Source organism: Phacochoerus africanus, chromosome 16, assembly GCF_016906955.1.
Source record: "Phacochoerus africanus isolate WHEZ1 chromosome 16, ROS_Pafr_v1, whole genome shotgun sequence".
NCBI lineage: Eukaryota > Metazoa > Chordata > Mammalia > Artiodactyla > Suidae > Phacochoerus > Phacochoerus africanus.
Genome location: NC_062559.1, coordinates 14938434 through 14958848, shown reverse-complemented (window position 1 = coordinate 14958848; position 20415 = coordinate 14938434). Strand labels below are relative to the sequence as shown.

The window sequence follows — 20415 nt, the reverse complement described above, 5'->3', positions numbered from 1 at the left end:
AGCTATATTTTTTGGACTCATATGGTAGCTTTTTACTATAAATGCTTATTTTGCTATGGAAAATTATTATGGATATTATGTGAAATGATTATTTTTGTAGTTGCTCTTGTTCCTTTCTCTGAAGCACAGTTACACAAGACTTTTAAGATTTAATTCTGTCCCGGGGGGGAAAAATGGCTTTTTTCAGCACCTTCAGTTTTATGATACTACTTCCTAATGAATTGAGCGTTTCCTTTAATTTTCCACTACAAATTATGTAACGATCCTATTTAAAAATAAATAAATATTTTAAATTGTGTAGCAGATTATTGTGTTTTAATATGTTTTGGGTCTTTTATGGTTACATATTTCAGCACTGAGACTCTTTTACAGGGACTTTTACAGCTATTTACATTTTATATATGTCTGTGTACTTGGAGTTCCCTTGTGGCTCAGTGGATTAAGGATCTGACATTGTCATTGCTGTGGCTCAGATGGCTGCTGTGGTGTGAGATCAATCCCTGGCCCAGGAACCTCTGCATGTACCCTGGTGCAGCCAGAAAAACAAAAACAAAGCAAAACAAAACAAAAACCTCACTACTACCTAAATAAACATTTTTTTAAGGTCTCATTGGAGTGGGAAAAAAGAATGATTCTAGCTATCTGAGAACTTTTGTCTGAAAATAAAAGCCCATTTCCAAGTGTTTTCATAGAGAGACAAACTCTAGTGTTGTTTCACTTTTTTTTTTTGGCAAGGTTTTATTTAAATTTCAAAAGATGTATACTTAAAAGTGTTCAGCATCATGTTTTTGGACAAGGGAGTAACTTCGTTGCTTTGCTGTACAAGCAATGTTACTACTGAAGAAAAATTGGTTATTAAAACAGAGATTTGGAGTTCCCACTGTTGCACAAAGGCATTGGACCCGATCCCTGGCCCGGGAACTCCATAGGGCACAGGGTGGCCAAAAAAGAAAAAAAAGGTGGGGAGGGGGATTTTTATTTTTCAAAATGTCACAATCTGACCCCCAAATTCTAATTTTATTACTAGTTATTGAAATAGCTGGGAACCCATAATATCAGGTCATCAACATAATTTCTTTTCTCCACTCTTTTTTTCAGTAAAGGCCCTATTTAGTCTGCATGAAAATGTGTTATGAAATACACATACTCATGTTTTATCTTAGGTACATGGCTTCTACTGCATTTGTTATTTTGTTTGGATTTTGTGATTATTCTTTTAAAATGTTTTATACAAATATAATTTCAAAGTCATTTGACTGGTAAGGGATATAAGTCTAGATAAAAGGTCTAAGTTATTTTGAATTAATTTGAGATGCAGTTCTGGTTGTTCCAGATATTTCTTTTATATTTCCTGCATTTGGTAATAATACTAATCTACAAAATAACTTGAAAATCTGTCATGAATCATTAAATGCATTTATGGTGTTTAAGTCCATTTAACCTTTATACTGAAGAACTTGGTCATTTTTCTGGACCGTACAGTAATTTTTATATGTTTTTATATATGCATATTTAATGTTGCCTCAAGGTGGATTTTAGTTTAGATACTTTGAAGAAGGTCACTTTAAGAAACTTTGTTGCAGGGTATCATAAGCTTGGTAATTATGGGGTTTTTTTTTTTTTAATTGAGAAGTAAGCGCTCTTGTCCATTAATGTATTAAGACGGTTGAGACTATATTAAGAAAGTACGAAACTCTTTATTATGGGAGTTCGAGTCACTACAGTGGTGGCATTACAATATAGTTTAATAGTAATCTAAGCACATTGCCTTTACCCAAAATGTTTCATTGCTGAGAAGCATTAAGACATTAAACTGTTGAATTACAGCTGCACTGTATCATTGGATAGAGCTTGATTTGTTTATATTATAGTGCAAAAGACTTACGTGAGAGAAAGCTAGAAAAAGGCACCAAGTATTCTATTTTAAATAAGCTTATATACATATAGGATCATTTCTATGGAAATTCTATAAATATAGTTTCTATTTCTTCAAACTTTAATCTTAACTTTTTCAAATTCATCTGTTCTTTTTCATGATGCTCTGTTCTTAGAGTCCCACCAAAAGGACAAGTATTTGGGGTTTTTTGTCTGTTTGATGAGCATGGAATTCAGCCCTTCTATCTCATCTGTGTGCTTGTTTCAGCCATGCTGAATTCCGTACTGTAACTCAGTTGTGTTAGGCATGGTTCTGGGTCCTCCTACCAAGTCTCTCTCTGCCTGATGTGCTTTCATCCCAGATATTTGAACGCCTTCCCTCTTCAGGACTTGAGATCCCTGTGCAGATGTCATGACCTCAGAGAGGACTTCCTCTGACCATCACGCCTTCTCTTACTCTGTCTCCTCATCCACCTGCCTGGCCCTTCGTTGCACTTATCTCTACCTGACATTATCTAGTGTGTAATTTGTCCGTCTCCAACATTAGAATGTAAATCCCACAGGTCAAGGACATTTTATTTACTGCTGTATCGCCTACACCCAGAGCACCGCCTGGCACATAGCAGGTGCGCAACCAATATGGGTTGAATGGCTTTTACATGGCGAAGATGTACAGAGAATGTTTCCATGTAACAGTTGTCTCCTGTTATCTTTGTAATTGCTATGCACATAGTTACTTCAGTGTTTCTTTTCGGGCTGCACTGTTAACCTGGGAATCCTCGGCTGTGGATTTTGTTCCTCCGTGTGTTGCATCTTCTGAGTCTCTCCCCCTTCTGTCAAGACATGTTCGGGGCTGTAGAGCTTTAGACGTCCCTGCCGTGGTTAAATACTTTTATTTGTCTGCCACAGCTTTTACCTTGTTTGTATTGGCTCAGGATTGCCGCACGCTTTGGTGTGAGTTCAAGTTGAGATTTCACACCAGCCCACGGCACAAGATGGGAAGTCTGCTTTCCTACAGGTGGTTCCACTCTCAGTCCAAGTGTGACTGTGCCCAGGCTACGTCTTGAGGACTGAGGGCTGAGATCTCCAGACACTCCCTTGCAACTCTTCGCCTAATCAGAGCCCGGGTCTTGCACATTGAGCGCCCAGGGACTGGCCTCACCGCTCAGTCCGGAAACCTCGGCCCCCAAGATACTCTGACCTCTTGGCATCCATTCCTGCTCCTCCGCCTTGGACTCTTCGCTTCAGCTCCAGCATCCGGAAATGTTTCTTTCTTGGTTTCAGCTTTGCAATGTGGTACAAACAAACTAATGTTCTCTGTTATCCAGAGTTTACTTTGTCATGAGTGGAGCCAGCTTCCCACATCTGCTCAGCCAGCCGTATTGGCTGGTGGTACATGTGGAGATGATTTATTTTGGCATTTTTATAGCAACAGTGAAAGTATCGATGCCCCAATATATCCAAAGGTATTTACACCCAGGCCTGCTCTATTGAGAAATTTAGATTCTTTATATTCTAGGTCTCTGGACGTTCTAGCGTTTTAAAGGAAGCATTAGGTATTACTTTGCTATAAATTCTATTAAATAGTGACCTCATCAACCATTCCATTCTTTTTTTTAAAGTTTATGCTTAGCATTGTATTTAAAAAACATTTTTTTTATGATTCTAGCCTTTTAGGGCAATGTGGTCAAGTGAAAATTAATTGTAAAGGGGATTTTGTAGGTATGTATCTGGAAGCCGTTATCTTTGCCATGTTTTATTTCCTGTAATTCCATTCATAAGTCTGTATTAATTGAGCACTAAGTATATTTCCAGGATGTGTCTACAAGATGCTGTGGGATGACTTTATAATTTTTAGTAATAATCATTTTCATCGTATTCTAAGACATATATGTTTTCAGTTATCTCACTTTCAGGTTGAAATACACAGACTTTTAAGTATACACTGTGTTGTGTTGAAGCAAATCCAGTTATAAAACATTTCTCTCACTGCAAAAAGTCGCTTTATCCTATTTTATGCCTTTAAACTTTTTTTTTTTTTCCCTCTAGTAGAAATTACGACATCTCAGCTGAAATCGGAAAAGTCTTCCAGGAAGTTTAGAATTGCAAGTAAGCATGAGTCCCTGGATTCAACAGACAGAAACTACTTTGTGAAATTATGGGCCAAACTTTCATGCAAAAAAACACCAGTGGTAAGAATGGATGAGGAGGGGGAAGCTGTAACTGAGCGTTAACACTGTTCGGATAAAACGGGGGTTTGATATTTTGAGACTAGGTTTCCCTGATTGGTGTCAGCTGAAGCCAAGTCTTCCCAGCCCCCTTCTACACCTCTCAAAATAGATATGAGTTCTAAAAATAGAATATCCAGTATAGATTTTGTGAGTTCCCTTCCCCTAGGGTCCTAGTTAAAACTCTTTTAATTCTTTGTTAGCAAGAATAGAAATGAGTTCCCCTGTGGCTCAGGAGGTTCAGGATCCACTGTTGTCACTACAGTGGCTTGGGTCACTGCTGTGGCGCAGGTTTGATCCCTAGCTTGGGAACTTCTGCATGTAGCAGGCATGGCCAAAAAGAAAAAAAAATGCATTTCTAATGCATAGCACTAATACCGTGAAATATGAATTTCAGAGGAAAACCTGCTTTGCTGTTGGGTTATAATCTTGAGTATTCTTGTGCTGAGCCTTCAAAGCAAGTCCACTCAAAGAGTCTGGGTTTTATAACCTTGTAGTACTTAAACTAGTCCTATAACTTACTGCTGATCCTATTCTTTGAGAATCAGAGAAGTTAGAATGTGTGAGAGCTGGCCCTGCATTCACCTTAGGTCACGCCCATTTTCTGTCTGTTACGGATCCAGCGTTGCTCTGAGCTGTGATGTAGGTCACAGAGGTGGCTCGGATCTGGTGTTGCTGTGGCTGTGGTGTGAGCCAGCAGCTACAGCTCCGATTCAACCCCTAGCCTGGGAACCTCCATATGCCACAGTCCTAAAAAGAAAAAAAAAAGAAAGGAAGAAAAGCAATTAAATCCCCAAGAACGGATAGATTCACTCTTTGGAAATTAGAGCAAAAGTAATACTAAATTGCCTCTGTCATATATATATATATAGGGTGAATTTGCCTAAGATTATTTTTAGTGTCTCATTTTCTTATAAAGATTATGAATGTAATGGTATTTTGAAATTTTAAGTATTTTTCAAATTTTAGGATATTTTGTAAGTTGTTCGTCTCTTGTATGGCTTATCATGTTATGAAATGGGCAACAACTTTTTTAAGATCATCACAACAGAAGCTTTAATGAGATGTTATGGTGTTATGTTGGAGACCATAAATCGCCTTTAAACATCCCTTATAATTTGGGAAGGCCTTTCATGTCAATTATCTCATGTATCCCTCATTGCAACCCCTCAGGAGAAGATGGTCTTTTCCTCCTTTTACTTTCCCAACATAAATTCCCACATATTTTTGGAACTTTTTAGTAGACTGGAGAAAGTAATTGCAACTTCCTCTGTCAAAAAACTTATAAATTTTGCCCCCCCCAAAAGGTAGAAATGTTTGTGCTTTTTTGGTATCATAACTGTAGATTTAATGTGTTCATATTTACCTTTTAAGACTATCAAGAGAGCTGTTTGGTCTTGATGGACTAAGTAGGAATTCCCATTGTCAATGCGTTTTTGGTTCTGTTTCTCCAAAGCATCCATTCCAGCTTAGGTTGAAGCCCACGCTCTTAAACTAGATTAAACTCACCGTGTGAGATCTTTCAATCTACCCTTTTATTCTACTTTTCCACTCTTTCTTTGTCCAAGGTTTAGTAACTATATAGCTGTCAAGATGTGATTACAAAATAACGTAGCTGGTTTTGTGTACATCTTCTGAAACCAGTCTATTCCTGGGTAGTCACATGTTATAACTAGGTGGGTAAGTATATATTTATGTGTGTGCCTGTGTGTATTTTTAGTTTCTTCTTGCTTCTATCTACATTTTAGTATTGACCCCTTGACCTAAGAGGAAAGGCAGTAACTCTGAGTTCATGTGACAGTCTTGCCACCTGCTGGGTGAGCTTACAAAGTCACTTCTCTGCTATGACCTATCATTTCCTCTCCTGTAAAGTGGGGCTAGTAACACCTGCTTTACAGTGTTATTGGATCCAATGCATATGAAATTTCTTTATATGTTATTGACCACAAAACAAATGTTTTGTTGTTTTGAAGATAATGTTTGGCAGGGAAAGCGAAAGGGGTTCAGGCTCTCAGCTCTTGTACACCTCAAACTTACACAATGCTGTATGTCAATTATATTATCAATAAAAAAGAAATAATATTAATTTAGGAGCAGTTATTAAGTACATTTGGCAAGATTGTTAGATACAATGTCAATATACAAAAACAAATTTAGTCTTTAATAGCAATAATTTCATATTTTAAAAACTTTATGTTTTGTGTAGCATCCCAAAATAATCAAATGTTAAGTCTATATCTGGGGAGTTCCCATCGTGACTCAGTGGTTAACGAATCCGACTAGTATCCATGAGGTTGCAGGTTCGATCCCTGGCCTTGCTCAGGGTTCGAGCAAGGGTTAAGGATCCGGTGTTGCTGTGAGCTGTGGTGTAGGTTGCAGATCCAGCTCAGATCCCGCGTTGCTGTGGCTCTGGTGTAGGCCGGCAGCTACTGCTCCGATTCAACCTCTAGCCTGGGAACCTCCATATGCCACGGGAGTAACCCTAGAAAAGGCAAAAAGACAAAAAAAAAAAAAAGAATAAATCTAGGAGTTGCCATAATGGCTCAGTGGTTAACAAACCCAACTAGTGTCCGTGAAGACGCGGTTTCCGCGGTTTCGATCCCTGGCCTCGCTCAGTGGGTTGGGGATCCAGCATTGCCATGAGCTGTGGTGTAGGTCGCAGATGCAGCTCGGATCTGGCACTGCTGTGGCTGTGGTGCAGGCTGGCAGCTACAGCTCTAATTCAACCCCTAGCCTGGGAACCTCCTATGCCATGGGTGCGGCCCTAAAAAGACAAAAAAAAAAAAAAAAGAATAAACCTTTTGAAAGTTATATAATATCTCTACATGGAAAAATGATGAACATATTAATTAGGAAACAATGAAGGTCTAAATCAGTAGAGACCATGTTCATGGGTTATCAGACTCAGTTTTGTACAAATGTCAGCTCTCCCCAAAGAAGCCTATAGACTCAGTGCAAGCCAGTCCAAAATCCTCATAAAATTTTTGTGGGGATTTATAAGTAGCTTTTAATATTTACATATAAATGCTGGAATAGGGACAAAAATAGGCTAATGAACTAAATAAGAGGCCAGAAGCAGACCTCTAAACACAAAGGAGTTTAATCGATGAAAAGAGTGTCACTGCTGAGCAGTGTGAAAATAATGGTATTTTGCATTAGATATAAATATGGAAAAAGTTAAACCTAACCCTGAACCCGCATCATACAGAAAAGTTAACCTAAGGGAGATTGTTTACATAAATGTGAAAGACAAGGCAATAATACTTTCAGAAGATAATGAAAGAGAAGACTTGGAGGACTTTGAGGTGGGGAAAGATTTCTTAAATGTGCAAAAAGCACAAATTATAGAGGAAAAATTGGAAACATTGAGGAACACTAACATTAAGAACTTCTGTTAATCAAAAAAGCAGCATTAAAGAACAAAAGAGGGAGAAGAAATTTGCATTAAGTAAAACTGACAAAATGCTTGTATGCAAAATATATAAAGAACTCCTATAAGCGTTCCCATCGGGGCACAGAGGAAATGAATCCGACTAGGAACCATGAGGTTGTGGGTTCGATCCCTGCCATCGCCCAGTGGGTTAAGGTTCCAGCGTTGCCGTGAGCTGTGGTGTGTAGGTCTCAGACACGGCTTGGATCTGGCGTGGCTGTGGCTGTGGCTGTGGTGTAGGCTGGCAGCTGTAGCTCCCATTAGACCCCTAGCCTGGGGACCTCCACATGCTGTGAGTGTGGCCCTAAAAAGACAAAAGACAAAACAAAAAACTCCTATAAATTATTAAGGAAAAAACAGATAATTCATAGCAAAATCCCTTCATAAAAGATACTATCTAGATGGCCAACAATCATGTGAAGAGATCCTGAACCAAGTTATTAGGAAAATGCAAATTGTGACCACAATGAGATACTATGTGGGCACTAGAAGTGCTACAATGACTGACTCTTCAGGTGTGGAGCAATGGAAATTCTCATAAGACCACTGGTGGGAGGTTCCATTTGTACACTTTGGATAGTAGCTGGGCATTATCCACTGAAATTGAACACACATGTACACTAGGCTCAGCAGTGGTCATCCTGAAATATGTACCCACTACAAACAAGTAGCCGTGCACACCTTCAGAGAAGAACAAGTGTGTTTATAGCAGCACCGTGCATGGCAGTCCAAAACTGAGACCTCAAAAGCCCATCCGCAGTAGAGGAGTCAAGTAAAATTCTGAATATTCATATCACAACATATAGTAATGAAAATGAACACAATTCACTCCATGGATGTATCTTTTTTTTTTTTTTTGTCTTTTGTCTTTTTAGGGCCACACCCACAACACATGGAAGTTCCCAGGCTAGGGGTCTAATTGGAGCTGTTGCTACCAGCCTACACCACAGCCATAGTAATGCCAGATCTGAGCCTCATCTGTGACCTACACCAAGGCTCAGGGCAATACCAGATCCTTAATCCACTGAGCAAGGCCAGGGATCGAACCGGCAACCTCATGGTTCCTAGGCTGAATTGTTTTCCACTGCACCACAAGGGGAATTTGGATGTATCTTTCATGCTCTTAGACCAAAGAATCCTTGACTCCAAGCAATACATGCGATATAATACTATTAATGTACAATTAAAAATCAGGCAGTAGGAAACCATATTATTTACGGATGCAAGTTCAGGTAATAAAAATATAAAGAGAAGTGGTTACCATAAAAATCAGGAGAGTACTTACCTCTGGAGGGGGAAGAAGTTGGTAATAGCTGAAAAGGGTCTCAAGGGACTTGAGGGAGGCTGACAGTTGCAGGGGGAGGGAGGTTAGGAAGACACCCGGGGTTATGGAATGAGTGTCACTTGTCTGTTCATTAGCTGGACAAGCCTCAGAGAGGGACTTAACCACGCTGGGGTTGGGCAGGATTTCCTGCAGCTTGAAAGATCAAGAGAAATCTTTCAGTTGGGAGTTTGAGGGTGATGCTGAAACCAAAGCCAGCAAAGTTCCAGCTGGATGATCAATCTGAAAGATTTGAAGAAAGGAATTCAGCTCACAGCAATAGACCAGATTAAGGTGGAAACTCTTAAGGGCTGAGACTTAGCTTACTATCCCATAGATGTAAATCTGAGAAAGGTGAAATACTGAGCTAAGGGAAGTGTGGTCCTGTGTGAAAGGAGTCATGTCCATGGTTGGTGTGATACTTTATTGGAGGATGAGTTCATGTTTTGGCTTTTTCTTTTTCCTAGGGTCTCACCAGAAGCATATGGAAGTTCCCAGCCTAGGGGCTGAATCTGCTGGCCACAGCCACAGCAATGCCAGATCCAAGTCACGTCTGCAACCTACACCACAGCTCACAGCAATGCCCAATCCTTAACCCACTGAGTGAGGCCAGGATCAAACTCGCATCCTCATGGGTACTAGTCCAGTCCATTACCGCTGAGCCACAATGGGAACTCCCATGTCTTTGTTAGTTTAGAAGCCTAGGAAAGGCTTTTGTTCTCATAGCCACCCTTGACCATCCCAATGGCACAAGATTCCCTTCCCTTCCCCTTCCTTCCTTCTCACGCGTTCATCTATCTACCCATTATGAATTTGTTGAATTCCTACCACGTATGTAAGGTCTGGATTTGCTTCCCAGCATAGAGCAGAGTTTTCTGATGAGATCCTGCTCAGATACTTGAAGGAGAATGTCCTGGTCCTTGCCCTCACGGACTCTATAGTGTAGCAGTGAGACTCCCTGCTCTCTGTTCATGGGTAGGGTGAGGGCAGTGTATCTGCAGCCCTTCTACGACTGCCTTTTTTTCTTTAGGTAGAAAATGGGCTGCTGGAGACGGAGACCTCAGTGTGACCGACTCCTGATACGGCGACAGCTGGTTTTTTGTTCCTCATCTATGGTCATTGGGGATTGAATCCAGGGCCCAAAGGACTTGTCTTTTTTAGGAAGGAATAGTATTCTTTGCTCTTCAAAATCTGCTAAGTCACTTTTCTTGCTTGTTACTCTAATAGTTCATCCATATAAAATCTTTCTATGAATATGAACAGAATTTAATGTGAATTAAAACAATTTAATAACAAAAGTCAAGGTACTCACTTCTTCCTTTTTGCTTATATAAACCTTTGTTCCTTTATTTCTTCTCTCTTTATAGCTCAAATGGTATTTACTTTTCTGAATGACTCCCAAAGCGCATTAATTGGAATGTCTCTAAAAGATTCATAGAGAACTACAAATATAATTTTAATCACCCTTGCTTCTTAAACACTCACAATTTTTAAGTCTGAGAAAAAAAAAAAAAAAAAGCAGGAGTTCCCATCATGGTGCAGCAGATATGAATCCAACTAGGAACCATGAGGTTTCAGGTTCAATCTCTGGCCTCACTCATTGGGTTAAGGATCTGGCATTGCCGTGAACTGTGGTGTAGGTTGTAGACTCTGGCTCGGATCTGGCATTGCTGTAGCTGTGATGTAGGCAGGTACCTGTAGCCCCAATTTGACCCACAGCCTGGGAACCTCCATATGCCACAGATGTGGCCCTAAAAGACAAAAAGGCAAAAACAAGACAAAACAAAACAATACCCAGCTCTGCAAAAAGTATATAGTAAACACAATCCAATGATAGGTTTTTATTTATACATACTTTTTTTTTTTTTGGTCTTTTTAGGGCTACACCCGCGGCATAAGGAAGTTCCCAGGCTAGGGGTTGAATCAGAGCTGTAGCTGCCAACCTACACCACAGCCACAGCAATGTGGAACCAGAGCTGAGTCTGCAACCTACACCATAGCTCACAGCAATGTCGGATCCCTAACTCACTAAGTGAATCCAGGATTGAACCTGTGTCCTCATGGGTCCTCGTCAGGTTCATTTCCACTGAGCCGTGATGGGAACTCCCTATACAAAATATTGATTACTGAAATCTAAGTTTTCATGGTATCACCAGGCTTCTATTTCCCTTTGATAGCCACCCCATTTTGCATGGTTGGCTCCCTGGAAAACGTACTTGAAAGTTATAATGGCTTAGGGAAGGGTTTTTTTAAATTTCATTAATTCATTTATTTTTTTTTTGTCCTTTTGTCTTTTTAGGGCCACACCAACAGCATATGGAGGTTCCCAGGCTAGGGGTCAAATCAGAACTGTAGCTGCAGATTTTTTTGCTCTGGAATTGTTTTGACTAGATCTTTGTCTTATCGGAGAAGCTTGATTTTCAGAACTTCAACTGTATCTGTTTCTCCAGCCAGTTCCTCTGAGCTCCTTAGGGAACACTCTTACTCCTGAAACAGGCCAAGCCCCTGAAAGCCAATTCTCCAGAAAAACAAAAACAAAAAAACTGCTGAATGACCACTTCCTTCAAAGCCAGTTCAGCAAATGTGTGTGTGGCAGATAAGGCCAGTACAATCCTATAAAGCACCCAAAGATATGGATGCCAGTAGGAAAGTGGATATGATGACAGAATATTGGGCCCTGCATCTATTAAGCACTACTTCCTTTCAATACTATGAGGCCAGTCAGCCCAGGGAGCTTGTCTAAGATGACACAGCTTAGAAATGTCTATTTTTCCCTTAGCCAGACTTATCAAGGAAAAAAGAGGACTCAAATCAATAAAATTAGAAATGAAAAAGGAGAAGTTACAATGGACATCACAGAAATACAAAGGATCATAAGAGACCACTACAGGCAACTACAGGCCAATAAAATGGACAACCTAGAAGAAATGGACAAATTCTTAGAAAAGTACAATCTTCCAAGACTAAACCAAGATGAAATAGAAAAGATGAATGGACCAATTACAAGTACTGAAATTGAAACTGTGATTTAAAAACTTCCAACAAACAAAAGTCCAGGCCCAGACGGCTTCACAGGCAAATTCTATCAAACGTTTAGAGAAAAGCTAACAGCTACCCTTCAGAAACTATTCCAAAAAATTGCAGAGGAAGAAACACTCCCAAACTCATTCTAGAACTGTCTATTTTGACTCCAAAAGAAAGGTGCTTTCTTCCACTCAGTGCATTTTTTAGGGCATGGTCTTCAGCACCACATTTATTAGCTGGAATAATGCTGTCAAGAGATGCTTCTCTTACCTGCCACCTGGTTACCAAGTGGTAGAGTTCATGCAGGATCGGCAGTATAAATGCCTTTTTCCAGATAATGAATTGGTTTCCTATTATTTTTGGAAAGTGACCAACGAATTTAAAATATCATTTATTAGCATTATGATCTTGCTGTGTGCATAGGGAAGGGTATCCGCATACTGCATTTTCTTATCCTGGTTAAAGCATAGATTGTCCTGTCTTGTCAGCTAGAGCCTCTGCAAGTTGGCCCCGGTGTTTCCGACGTGACCCATGCAGTCTTTGTAGCCATCTTGCTAGCTAGTGTGACCCGGTAAACTATACTGTATTGTTCATTACCTGTCCCAGACCTGGAATCAGTCTTTTTGCCAAGAAGCCTTGATTTCTTTGAGTAGCAAAGAACACATCATGGTAGCAAGGACTGTTCATTGCTTGCGGGGTGGCCATTGTTTCTAGACCTTTTCTATGGATAGATAATAAATCTTATGAGTTCAAATGAATATTTCCAATTCAGATTCAAGACTTGGGGATTTTACTGAACTTCTTCTCGATTACGTATTTTTCTTTTCTCCACATTGAGAGTCCTGCTTCTCAAAGACATAGGAGATGACAGAATTATAACATCTCACTAAATTTCTCATTTGTTTTATTTATTTATTACCGTCTTTTTTAGGGCCACACCCACAGCACACGGCGGTTCCCAGGCTAGGGATCCAATCAGAGCTGTAGCCACTGGCCTACACCACAGCCACAGCAAAGCTGGATCCGATCCTCATTGATGACCTACACCACAGCTCACGGCAATGCTGGATCCTTAACCCACTGACTGAGGCCAGGGATCGAACCTGCATCCTCAAGGATGCTAGTCAGATTTGTTTCCGCTGAGCCATGACAGGAACTCCTCTCATTTGTTTTATACACCTTACACACAGAAGAGTGTCAGAATAGCAATGCTAAATACTATCAGCCTCCATTGTAAAAACTGAAGACAGTTTATAGAAAACTTTTTTTTTGATGTGTTGGGTCTTCCTTGTCTATGTCAAATATTTGTCACTTTTTTCTTGAATCATTTTACCTTTTTCATTTCTTTTTGAGTTAAACTTTTTTTCTTCATTCAGCTTCTGCTTCTCTGAAGTGATTATTTGTTGTGTTTCTTCCCTCTTGTATTTCTTCTGGCTTATTTTTTTATTTCCTGAGTGGGATTTTCTTCTTATATTCTGTTTCCTGAGTTCTGTTGCCTCACTTGTGAATTTATGAAATTTTAATTTATTTGTTCCTTAATGTTTTGTGTCGTTATCTTAATGCCTTTTAGTTTATTTTGAAATAGTAGATTATAGAATATATTCGTTTCCTTTCATTGTATATAAAAGAGGTGTTATTCTGCCCCTTTTCCTCTTACTTCTGATAATAACTTTGTAATGGATTTGACCAGAAAATTTCTCTTTTTTTTTTTTTTTTTGGCCATTCTCACAGCATGCAGAATTCCTGGGCCAGGGATCGAATCCATGCAACAGCAGTAACAACACTGGATCCTTAACCTACTGAGCCACCAGGGAACTCCCCAAAATCTCTCATTCTTAAGTGAAATTTACTTTATCAAACTTACAGAAAGAAGTGGGGTTTTTTGCAAATAGTGTTAAAATAGGTGGCAGTTCCCTGAGATTTCCTGACTCTGTTCCCCTCCCCTACTTTGGTCTCGATTTCCTTTCTTTTGTGTCTATTTACTCTGTACTAATTAATTTTTCTTCCATTCCTATCAGCTTTTTTTTTTAGTGTAGGACCCTATCTTAGAAGGGCGGCATAATGGGTCAATTCCAAGAATTCACTGTTGATCCAGCTCCTTCAGAACTCACTGTGGACCCCTTATTCTTACCTACTATTAGAATGGGAACAACCCCTCCATGTTTCACCTGTGGTTCCCAAATTGTTCTGCTTTACTTTCCAGTGAAGACTTTTTAGCTGTTTGGGAGTTGTCCTGTTCTCAGGTCTTTAAGTCACCCTATTACTTTCTTTGTCTTCCTCTTGCATAGATACGGATGCTGCGCAGGTATCTCGGCTCTCATTGTCTGTATTGGGGGGGCTTGAGGGTAGCGTGTCACCAAGTTTTCTGTAAATTTCTGACGTTTTCATTTTGCTGCTTAGTTGCCGTATCTATCTTTTAACATGGAAATTCTGAGAGGTCCAAAAACTATGCTCCTGAGACCACTGTTTCCTTCCCACTCACGATATAATTTAAATCAAGGATCCGTATGGGGTAAAAAAAAAGGATGGTATAAAGAAAAATCACAGTAGAAAGTGTGTGTACTAGCATAGAGTGATCTGAGGCAATATAGTCGAAAATCATTGTGAGGGTACAAAAGCAGGTTTGGTTGGTGTGTGGTAGTGTCATAGTGGTGTGAAACAATTTAGACGTGTTTATGGAGTTATTTGAACATACAGTTTTTAATGGTGAAATTTAAGTAGAGTCGGGTTCTCCCTCTCTCGTCCCATTATAAATCCCCTCCCTCCTACCCAGCAGATATTTTCGCTCCATTACAGTTACGCAGAAGGGGAACAGAAACGTGGTCCTAGCAAGCAAATGTCTACCTGAGAGCCTCTGTTCAGCGAGTCCACGTGGTAGCTCTCATGTCATGTGTCTAAGGACCAACTTGAAAAGCTTGACCTGCAGTTTCTCAACAGCATGTGTATTCATAAAAAGCATGCTCTATCTTGCTTTTTTCCCTCTTTCTGATTGCCTTTTGCCTCCAGATTATAAACCTTTTGAATGCAGAGACTGTGTTTGTTTGTAAATATGTATATATAATATATAAATGTATAATATTTTATATATTTTATAAAACATACAACGTATAAGGTATACAATATATAAAATATAAGGTATATAATATATACATATATAAAATGTAAAAAATATGATGTGTAATATATAAATATATAAACATATAAATCTAATACATGATGTATAAATATATGATCTGTATAATATATAATATAAAGACATCAATGTCAAATGCTTACAAGCATTTGGTGATGATGATGGGATGTCGGTAAAATAACTTGTCCTATTCCAGGATCCTACCTAGCATTGTTGGATATACTCGCTCAGTTAGTTACTCTGTGCGCCAAGATCTGCTGGAGCTAAAAAGACAATAATAATCTGTATCCTCGCGAGATAATCTCACTAGAAAGATAAAAAGTCTAAACCCGAAATGTCAATAAAAATTGCTCCATTATTATTTTAGAGGTCAGATAAGGTTTACCTGTTAAGTTGCATTCTTCATAAAAATATTTTGACTTTATATAAAGTTTTGTTTCTTCCCACTGAACAAATATTGTTGTTGTGTTTTTTTCAGCCTATCCTTTTTTCCTTTTTCTTTGCACACCTTTGGCAGTCTCTAGCAAGAAGAGAGTGATTATAGCTATTTTAATCATCTGATATATTTTTAACATCGTGTAACTTTAGGTCATATTTCTTGCCTAGGAAAGAGAGTCCATGGAGAGACAGTATGAGACAGCCCGCCAGGCCCTCATGGGAAAGACGCCGCCTCGTCATACACTCCTGTTTCAAAGGTAGCGATTCGTCACTTTTATTTACCCCTTGGCATCTTTAGACTGATTTTCTAGTATGCCAATATACAAAAAGGCTCCAAAATCATCAACATGAAGAGGGAATTTTGTACCAAAACAGACTCAGTGATTCAGTAGTAAACCTAGTTCTAGAAGCTGTATTTCCCTTTCATTTATATGCATTTTTAAAGGCATGATATACTCATAGCTACCAGAAACTGATGATTTTTTGCAGTCTTTGGAGACTAAATAATGATATTTTTGGTGGTGTTTGAATGTAGCTATAGGCTTTCACCTAGACTTTGATGATGGAAGTTTAATTATATCCTATTGAATACTCCGCAGTTGTCTTTCATGAATCTCAAAACGATAGTAATTAATGATTTCTGGGATCATTTGTTTAGTGTTTCCTTTCCATATTAAACTGTAATTTCTTTATTAATTGGCAAATTCTTGGTCCTTCATGTACAATGTTTCACTTAGTCCCTGGTGCAGAGTCAAGTCTTCATAGGTATTAGCGACTACAGTAATCATTGTACTATTAATTAGTCCATGTGAAGAAGCACCTTTAGGCTTGAAGATTTGCTTAAAATGAATAATCAGGATGTTTATGTAATGTTTGTGTTTTATTTTCTCATTAACGTTATAAGCATCGGTATTCTGAATTCTCTTTTCTGTGTGACCTTTTGGAAAATTTGAGTACTGAAATGAAGTCCCTGGTTTCAGAAAGTTACTAAGAGCACTGACAAGACCTTAATTATAGTGTTTTAAAGAGCTTTTTAAAATGCAGAGATTCAAGGAAGCAGAATAAAAAAGCCACTTAAAATGTTTTTCAATTTCTCTTCTCTTTATTGTCTATCATTTTAAGCTATCTGTTGAAAATCTTTAACCAATATAAATAAAATTGTTTTATCTTCATCCGCTATATATCCAAAAAATAGTGTGATTAATTTTCCCTGGATTGGTAGGTTATCTCTAGATAGTCTGGGTCAGAAGAGATGCCATGTGGAATGCACAAAGCTCTGTCGGGAAGGCAGTGGTCAGAATATGGGCAGTGTCTCCCAGAGCAGCTAAAGCTGGGGCCTGTGTGACCTCTGACCTGCAGAATGGCTATGCGTATTAAAACACTGTGGACTGAGACCTGAAGCTGTTTTAAATAAGAGCTCCAAATGGGTCATACAGAGCAGAGCCATGCTTTGAATTTGCATGCATTTATATGCAGTTGGGCTACTTTGCCCATAGCAACTCCATTTAGCAAGTCTAGAATGAATAACAGTAGGATTTATTCACTAAAAATAGCTACTGATTTTTTTCAAATCATTCTGGGCAAGCCGGACAGTATAGATGAAAAAAGCACATTTTATACTAAAGTTGAAAATACAGTATTAGAATTTTTAGGGATATTTTACTCTGGTATCATTTCAAAGCATTGGATTATAAACAAAATTGGAAAATACCTATTTCAGTTTTTATAGAAGTTGATACATACTGGACTTCCCATAACAAAAGGATGAGGGTTTATAATAGAACATGTACTAATCAGTAGGAAGATCGTTTGCCTATGTTAATGTCTTTTAAGGATAAGGAATAGTCACAAAAATCCAAATTTGCTTAAACTACATATCGGAATGTGTCTTGCCAGTGTCCAAGGCAAGCTCTGACATGAATGTTTACGAGTAAATACCTTACCATCTTCCACATAGATTTTATTGGCATTTGCATTTACCTGGAATGTAAAGGTTGGTATGTAGGTATTATATGCGTGTATGCTTGGTATCATTTCAAAATTTTTTGGATTTTTTTTAATTTCCAATTTCAGGGGTCTCGTTCCAGCACCCACCATCAGTAGTCTGCGTTATTTTACAGCTTTAGAACTAAGGAGAAGTTTTGAGTTTTGTGAAGATTATTTTAAAACTCCCTTTGGACCTCCTGAAAAAAGGTGAGTTGAGTTTTGTTGGATAGAATCAGTTGTTTTCTGCTGGCTAGTTACAATAGTGGCACTCAGCCTTCCGTTTCAGAGAAGTCCTGAAACTGGGAAGCAGAGCCCCACCTCCGACGTGGAATTTGAATGGGGTAGATCCTGGCTCTCTAGGGAGGACCCAGGCCTATAACCTAGTTCACTGGAAGCAAGGAAGCTTCTCTCTGGGACTTTGAAACTTGAGATGAGACACAGTGGTGCGGCCGCAGTCGGAGATCACTCGGGTCTCCAGTGATAGAAGAATCAAGAATCCACTGTGTGGCTTAGGGGTCCGTGGGTTTGGTCCCTGAACTCAAGGCAACATAATAGCCAAGAGAAGACTGGGAGGAAGCACACTCAGACATGAGCAGTGGGTATCCCTCGAGAATTATTTGTTATTTTTATTTTCTTTATCTTTTTTCTGTAACGTCTAAACCACCTGCACAGGATATATACGTTTTAATTTTATATCCCCCAAAAACTTTAAAAATCCATGAGCATTTGATGAAATATTCAGTAAAGGGGGAAAATTGATTGGTCCTGCAGATCCCATTCATTTTCTCATATCACTCTCTACATTGAAACACCTTTTAGATAAATTATGAAAAATACAACTCAATGCTTATAAATAATGTGTTGAAAGTCAGATGCAAAAGTATATCCAGTATCATGTAGGTTTAAAAATATTCATGGGTAATGCATAGAAAAAAAAGTACTAAAAACAAATACGCCAGGAGGTCCTGTCATGGTGCAGTGGAAACGAATCTGGCTGGGAAAAATGGGGTTGCAGGTTTGACCCCTGACCTTGCTCAGTGGGTTAAGGATCCAGTGTTGCCTTTGGCTGTGGTGTAGTTCGCAGACATGGCTTGGATCTGGCATTGCTGTGGCTCTGGTATAGGCCAGCAGCAACAGCTCCGATTAGACCCCTAGCCTGGGAACCTCCATATGCCACGGATGTGGCCCTAAAAGGACAAAAAGACCAAAAAAAAGAGAAAAGAAATATACCAAAGTATTGTCAGTTATTATCCTCTAGTGATGGGATTATGACACATTTTTATTTTCTATATTCTTTCCCATATTTTCAACAATGAGTACTTTTTTTTTTTTTTTTTGCTTTTTTAGGTCTGCATCCATGGCATATGGAGGTTCCCAGGCTAGGGGTCGAATTGTAGCTGCAGCTGCCAGTCTACACCACAGCCACAATAACGAGGGATCCAAGCCATATCTGCAACCTCCTCCACAGCTCATGGCAACACTGGATCCCAACCCACTAAGCGAGGCCAGGGGTCAAACCCACATTCTCATGGATACTAGTCAGATTCAGATTCGTTTCCGCTGCACCACAATGGGAACTCCCACAATTTTTGAAGTACCGATTTAACTTTAAACCGTTATTTTAAAAGTCTGCCCCACAGCAAAGCAATGTTGTAACGCTTTGGGTTTCCTTTCCTAAATTTGATGGGAAACAATAATCCCCCCCCTAAGTGGCCCAGCCACGTCTGCACATCTCAATGGACGCTGGAGACTCTAGACTATAATTAGATAATAAACTTGCAGTGACTGTGTCGAAACTGTAGATCTCTGAAGATTTCCTTATGCTCGGAATGTTTAGTACAGTTAGGAAGCTTGATGGGAATGCAGTGAGAGAATGTGTTAGTTTCCGCTGCTATAAACAGATTCCTGTAGGCTGAGTGGTTTGAACAACAGACAGGTATTTCTTGTAATTCTTTTTTTTTTTTCTGTCTTTTTGTCTTTTTGTCTTTTCTAGGGCCGCTCCCACGACATATGGAGGTTCCCAGGCTAGGGGTCTAATTGGAGCTGTAGCCGCCGACCTACGCCAGAGCCACAGCAATGTGGGATCCAAGCCACGTCTGTGACCTACACCACAGCTCACAGCAACGCCGGATCCCTAACCCACTGAGCGAGGCCAGGGATCAAACCCGCAACCTCATGGTTCCTAGTCGGATTCGTTAACCACTGCGCCACGACGGGAACTCCTATTTCTTTTAGTTCTAAAGGCTGAGCTGTCTGAGATCAGGAGGCCAGCATGGTCAGGTTCCAATGAGCGTCTTCCTCCTGGTGTGTGGGGATGGCTGGCTTCTTGCTGTGTCCCCACATGGTGGAAAGCAGGGAGAGGAAGCAAGCTGCCTTCTGTCTTTCCTTAGAAGGGCACTAATCCTATTCATGAGGGCTTCACTCCGGACCTAATTACCTCCCAAAGGTCTCATCTCCTTACACCATCACATTGGGGGTTAGCATTTCAACACATAAATTTGGGTGGTTTGGGGGAAGGACACAAACATTCAGGTTGTAGTAGGGGAACAAAAAGAATGAAGGAGTTCCCATTGTAGCTCAGTGGTAACAAACCCACCTAGTATCCATGAGGATGTGGGTTCAATCCCTGGCCTCGCTCAGTGAGTTAAGGACCCTGCTTTGCAGTGTAGGTCGCAGACATGGCTTGGATCTGGCATTGCTATGGCTGTGGTGTAGGACAGCAGCTGTAGCTCCAACTCGACCCCTAGCCTTGGAGCTTCCATATGCTGTGCATGTGGCCCTAAAAAGACATACATACATACATAGAATTAAAAATGCCCAGTAGGCTGCAGTGAATGACTGAGAGTAATAGTTTCACAGTTCTGGAGTCCACAAGCCTGAGATCAGTATTAGCAGGGCAGGTTCCTTCTGAGGCTGTGAGGGAGAATCTTTCCTTGGCCTCTCCGCTATATATCTTTGGTTCCCACAATGAAAAGGGTGG

General features: G+C 39.7%; 1 protein-coding gene across 1 annotated transcript in view; it reads left to right on the top strand.

The window, feature by feature from the left end:
• LRGUK (leucine rich repeats and guanylate kinase domain containing) overlaps positions 1 to 20415 on the top strand; it is a 113319-nt gene that overhangs the window by 80907 nt on the left and 11997 nt on the right. Inside the window, exons 16-18 of the mRNA XM_047763598.1 lie at positions 3925 to 4067; positions 15618 to 15706; positions 17523 to 17642. Of these exons, the coding sequence (XP_047619554.1) occupies positions 3925 to 4067; positions 15618 to 15706; positions 17523 to 17642 (352 nt within the window). The remainder of the gene's footprint in view (positions 1 to 3924; positions 4068 to 15617; positions 15707 to 17522; positions 17643 to 20415) is intronic.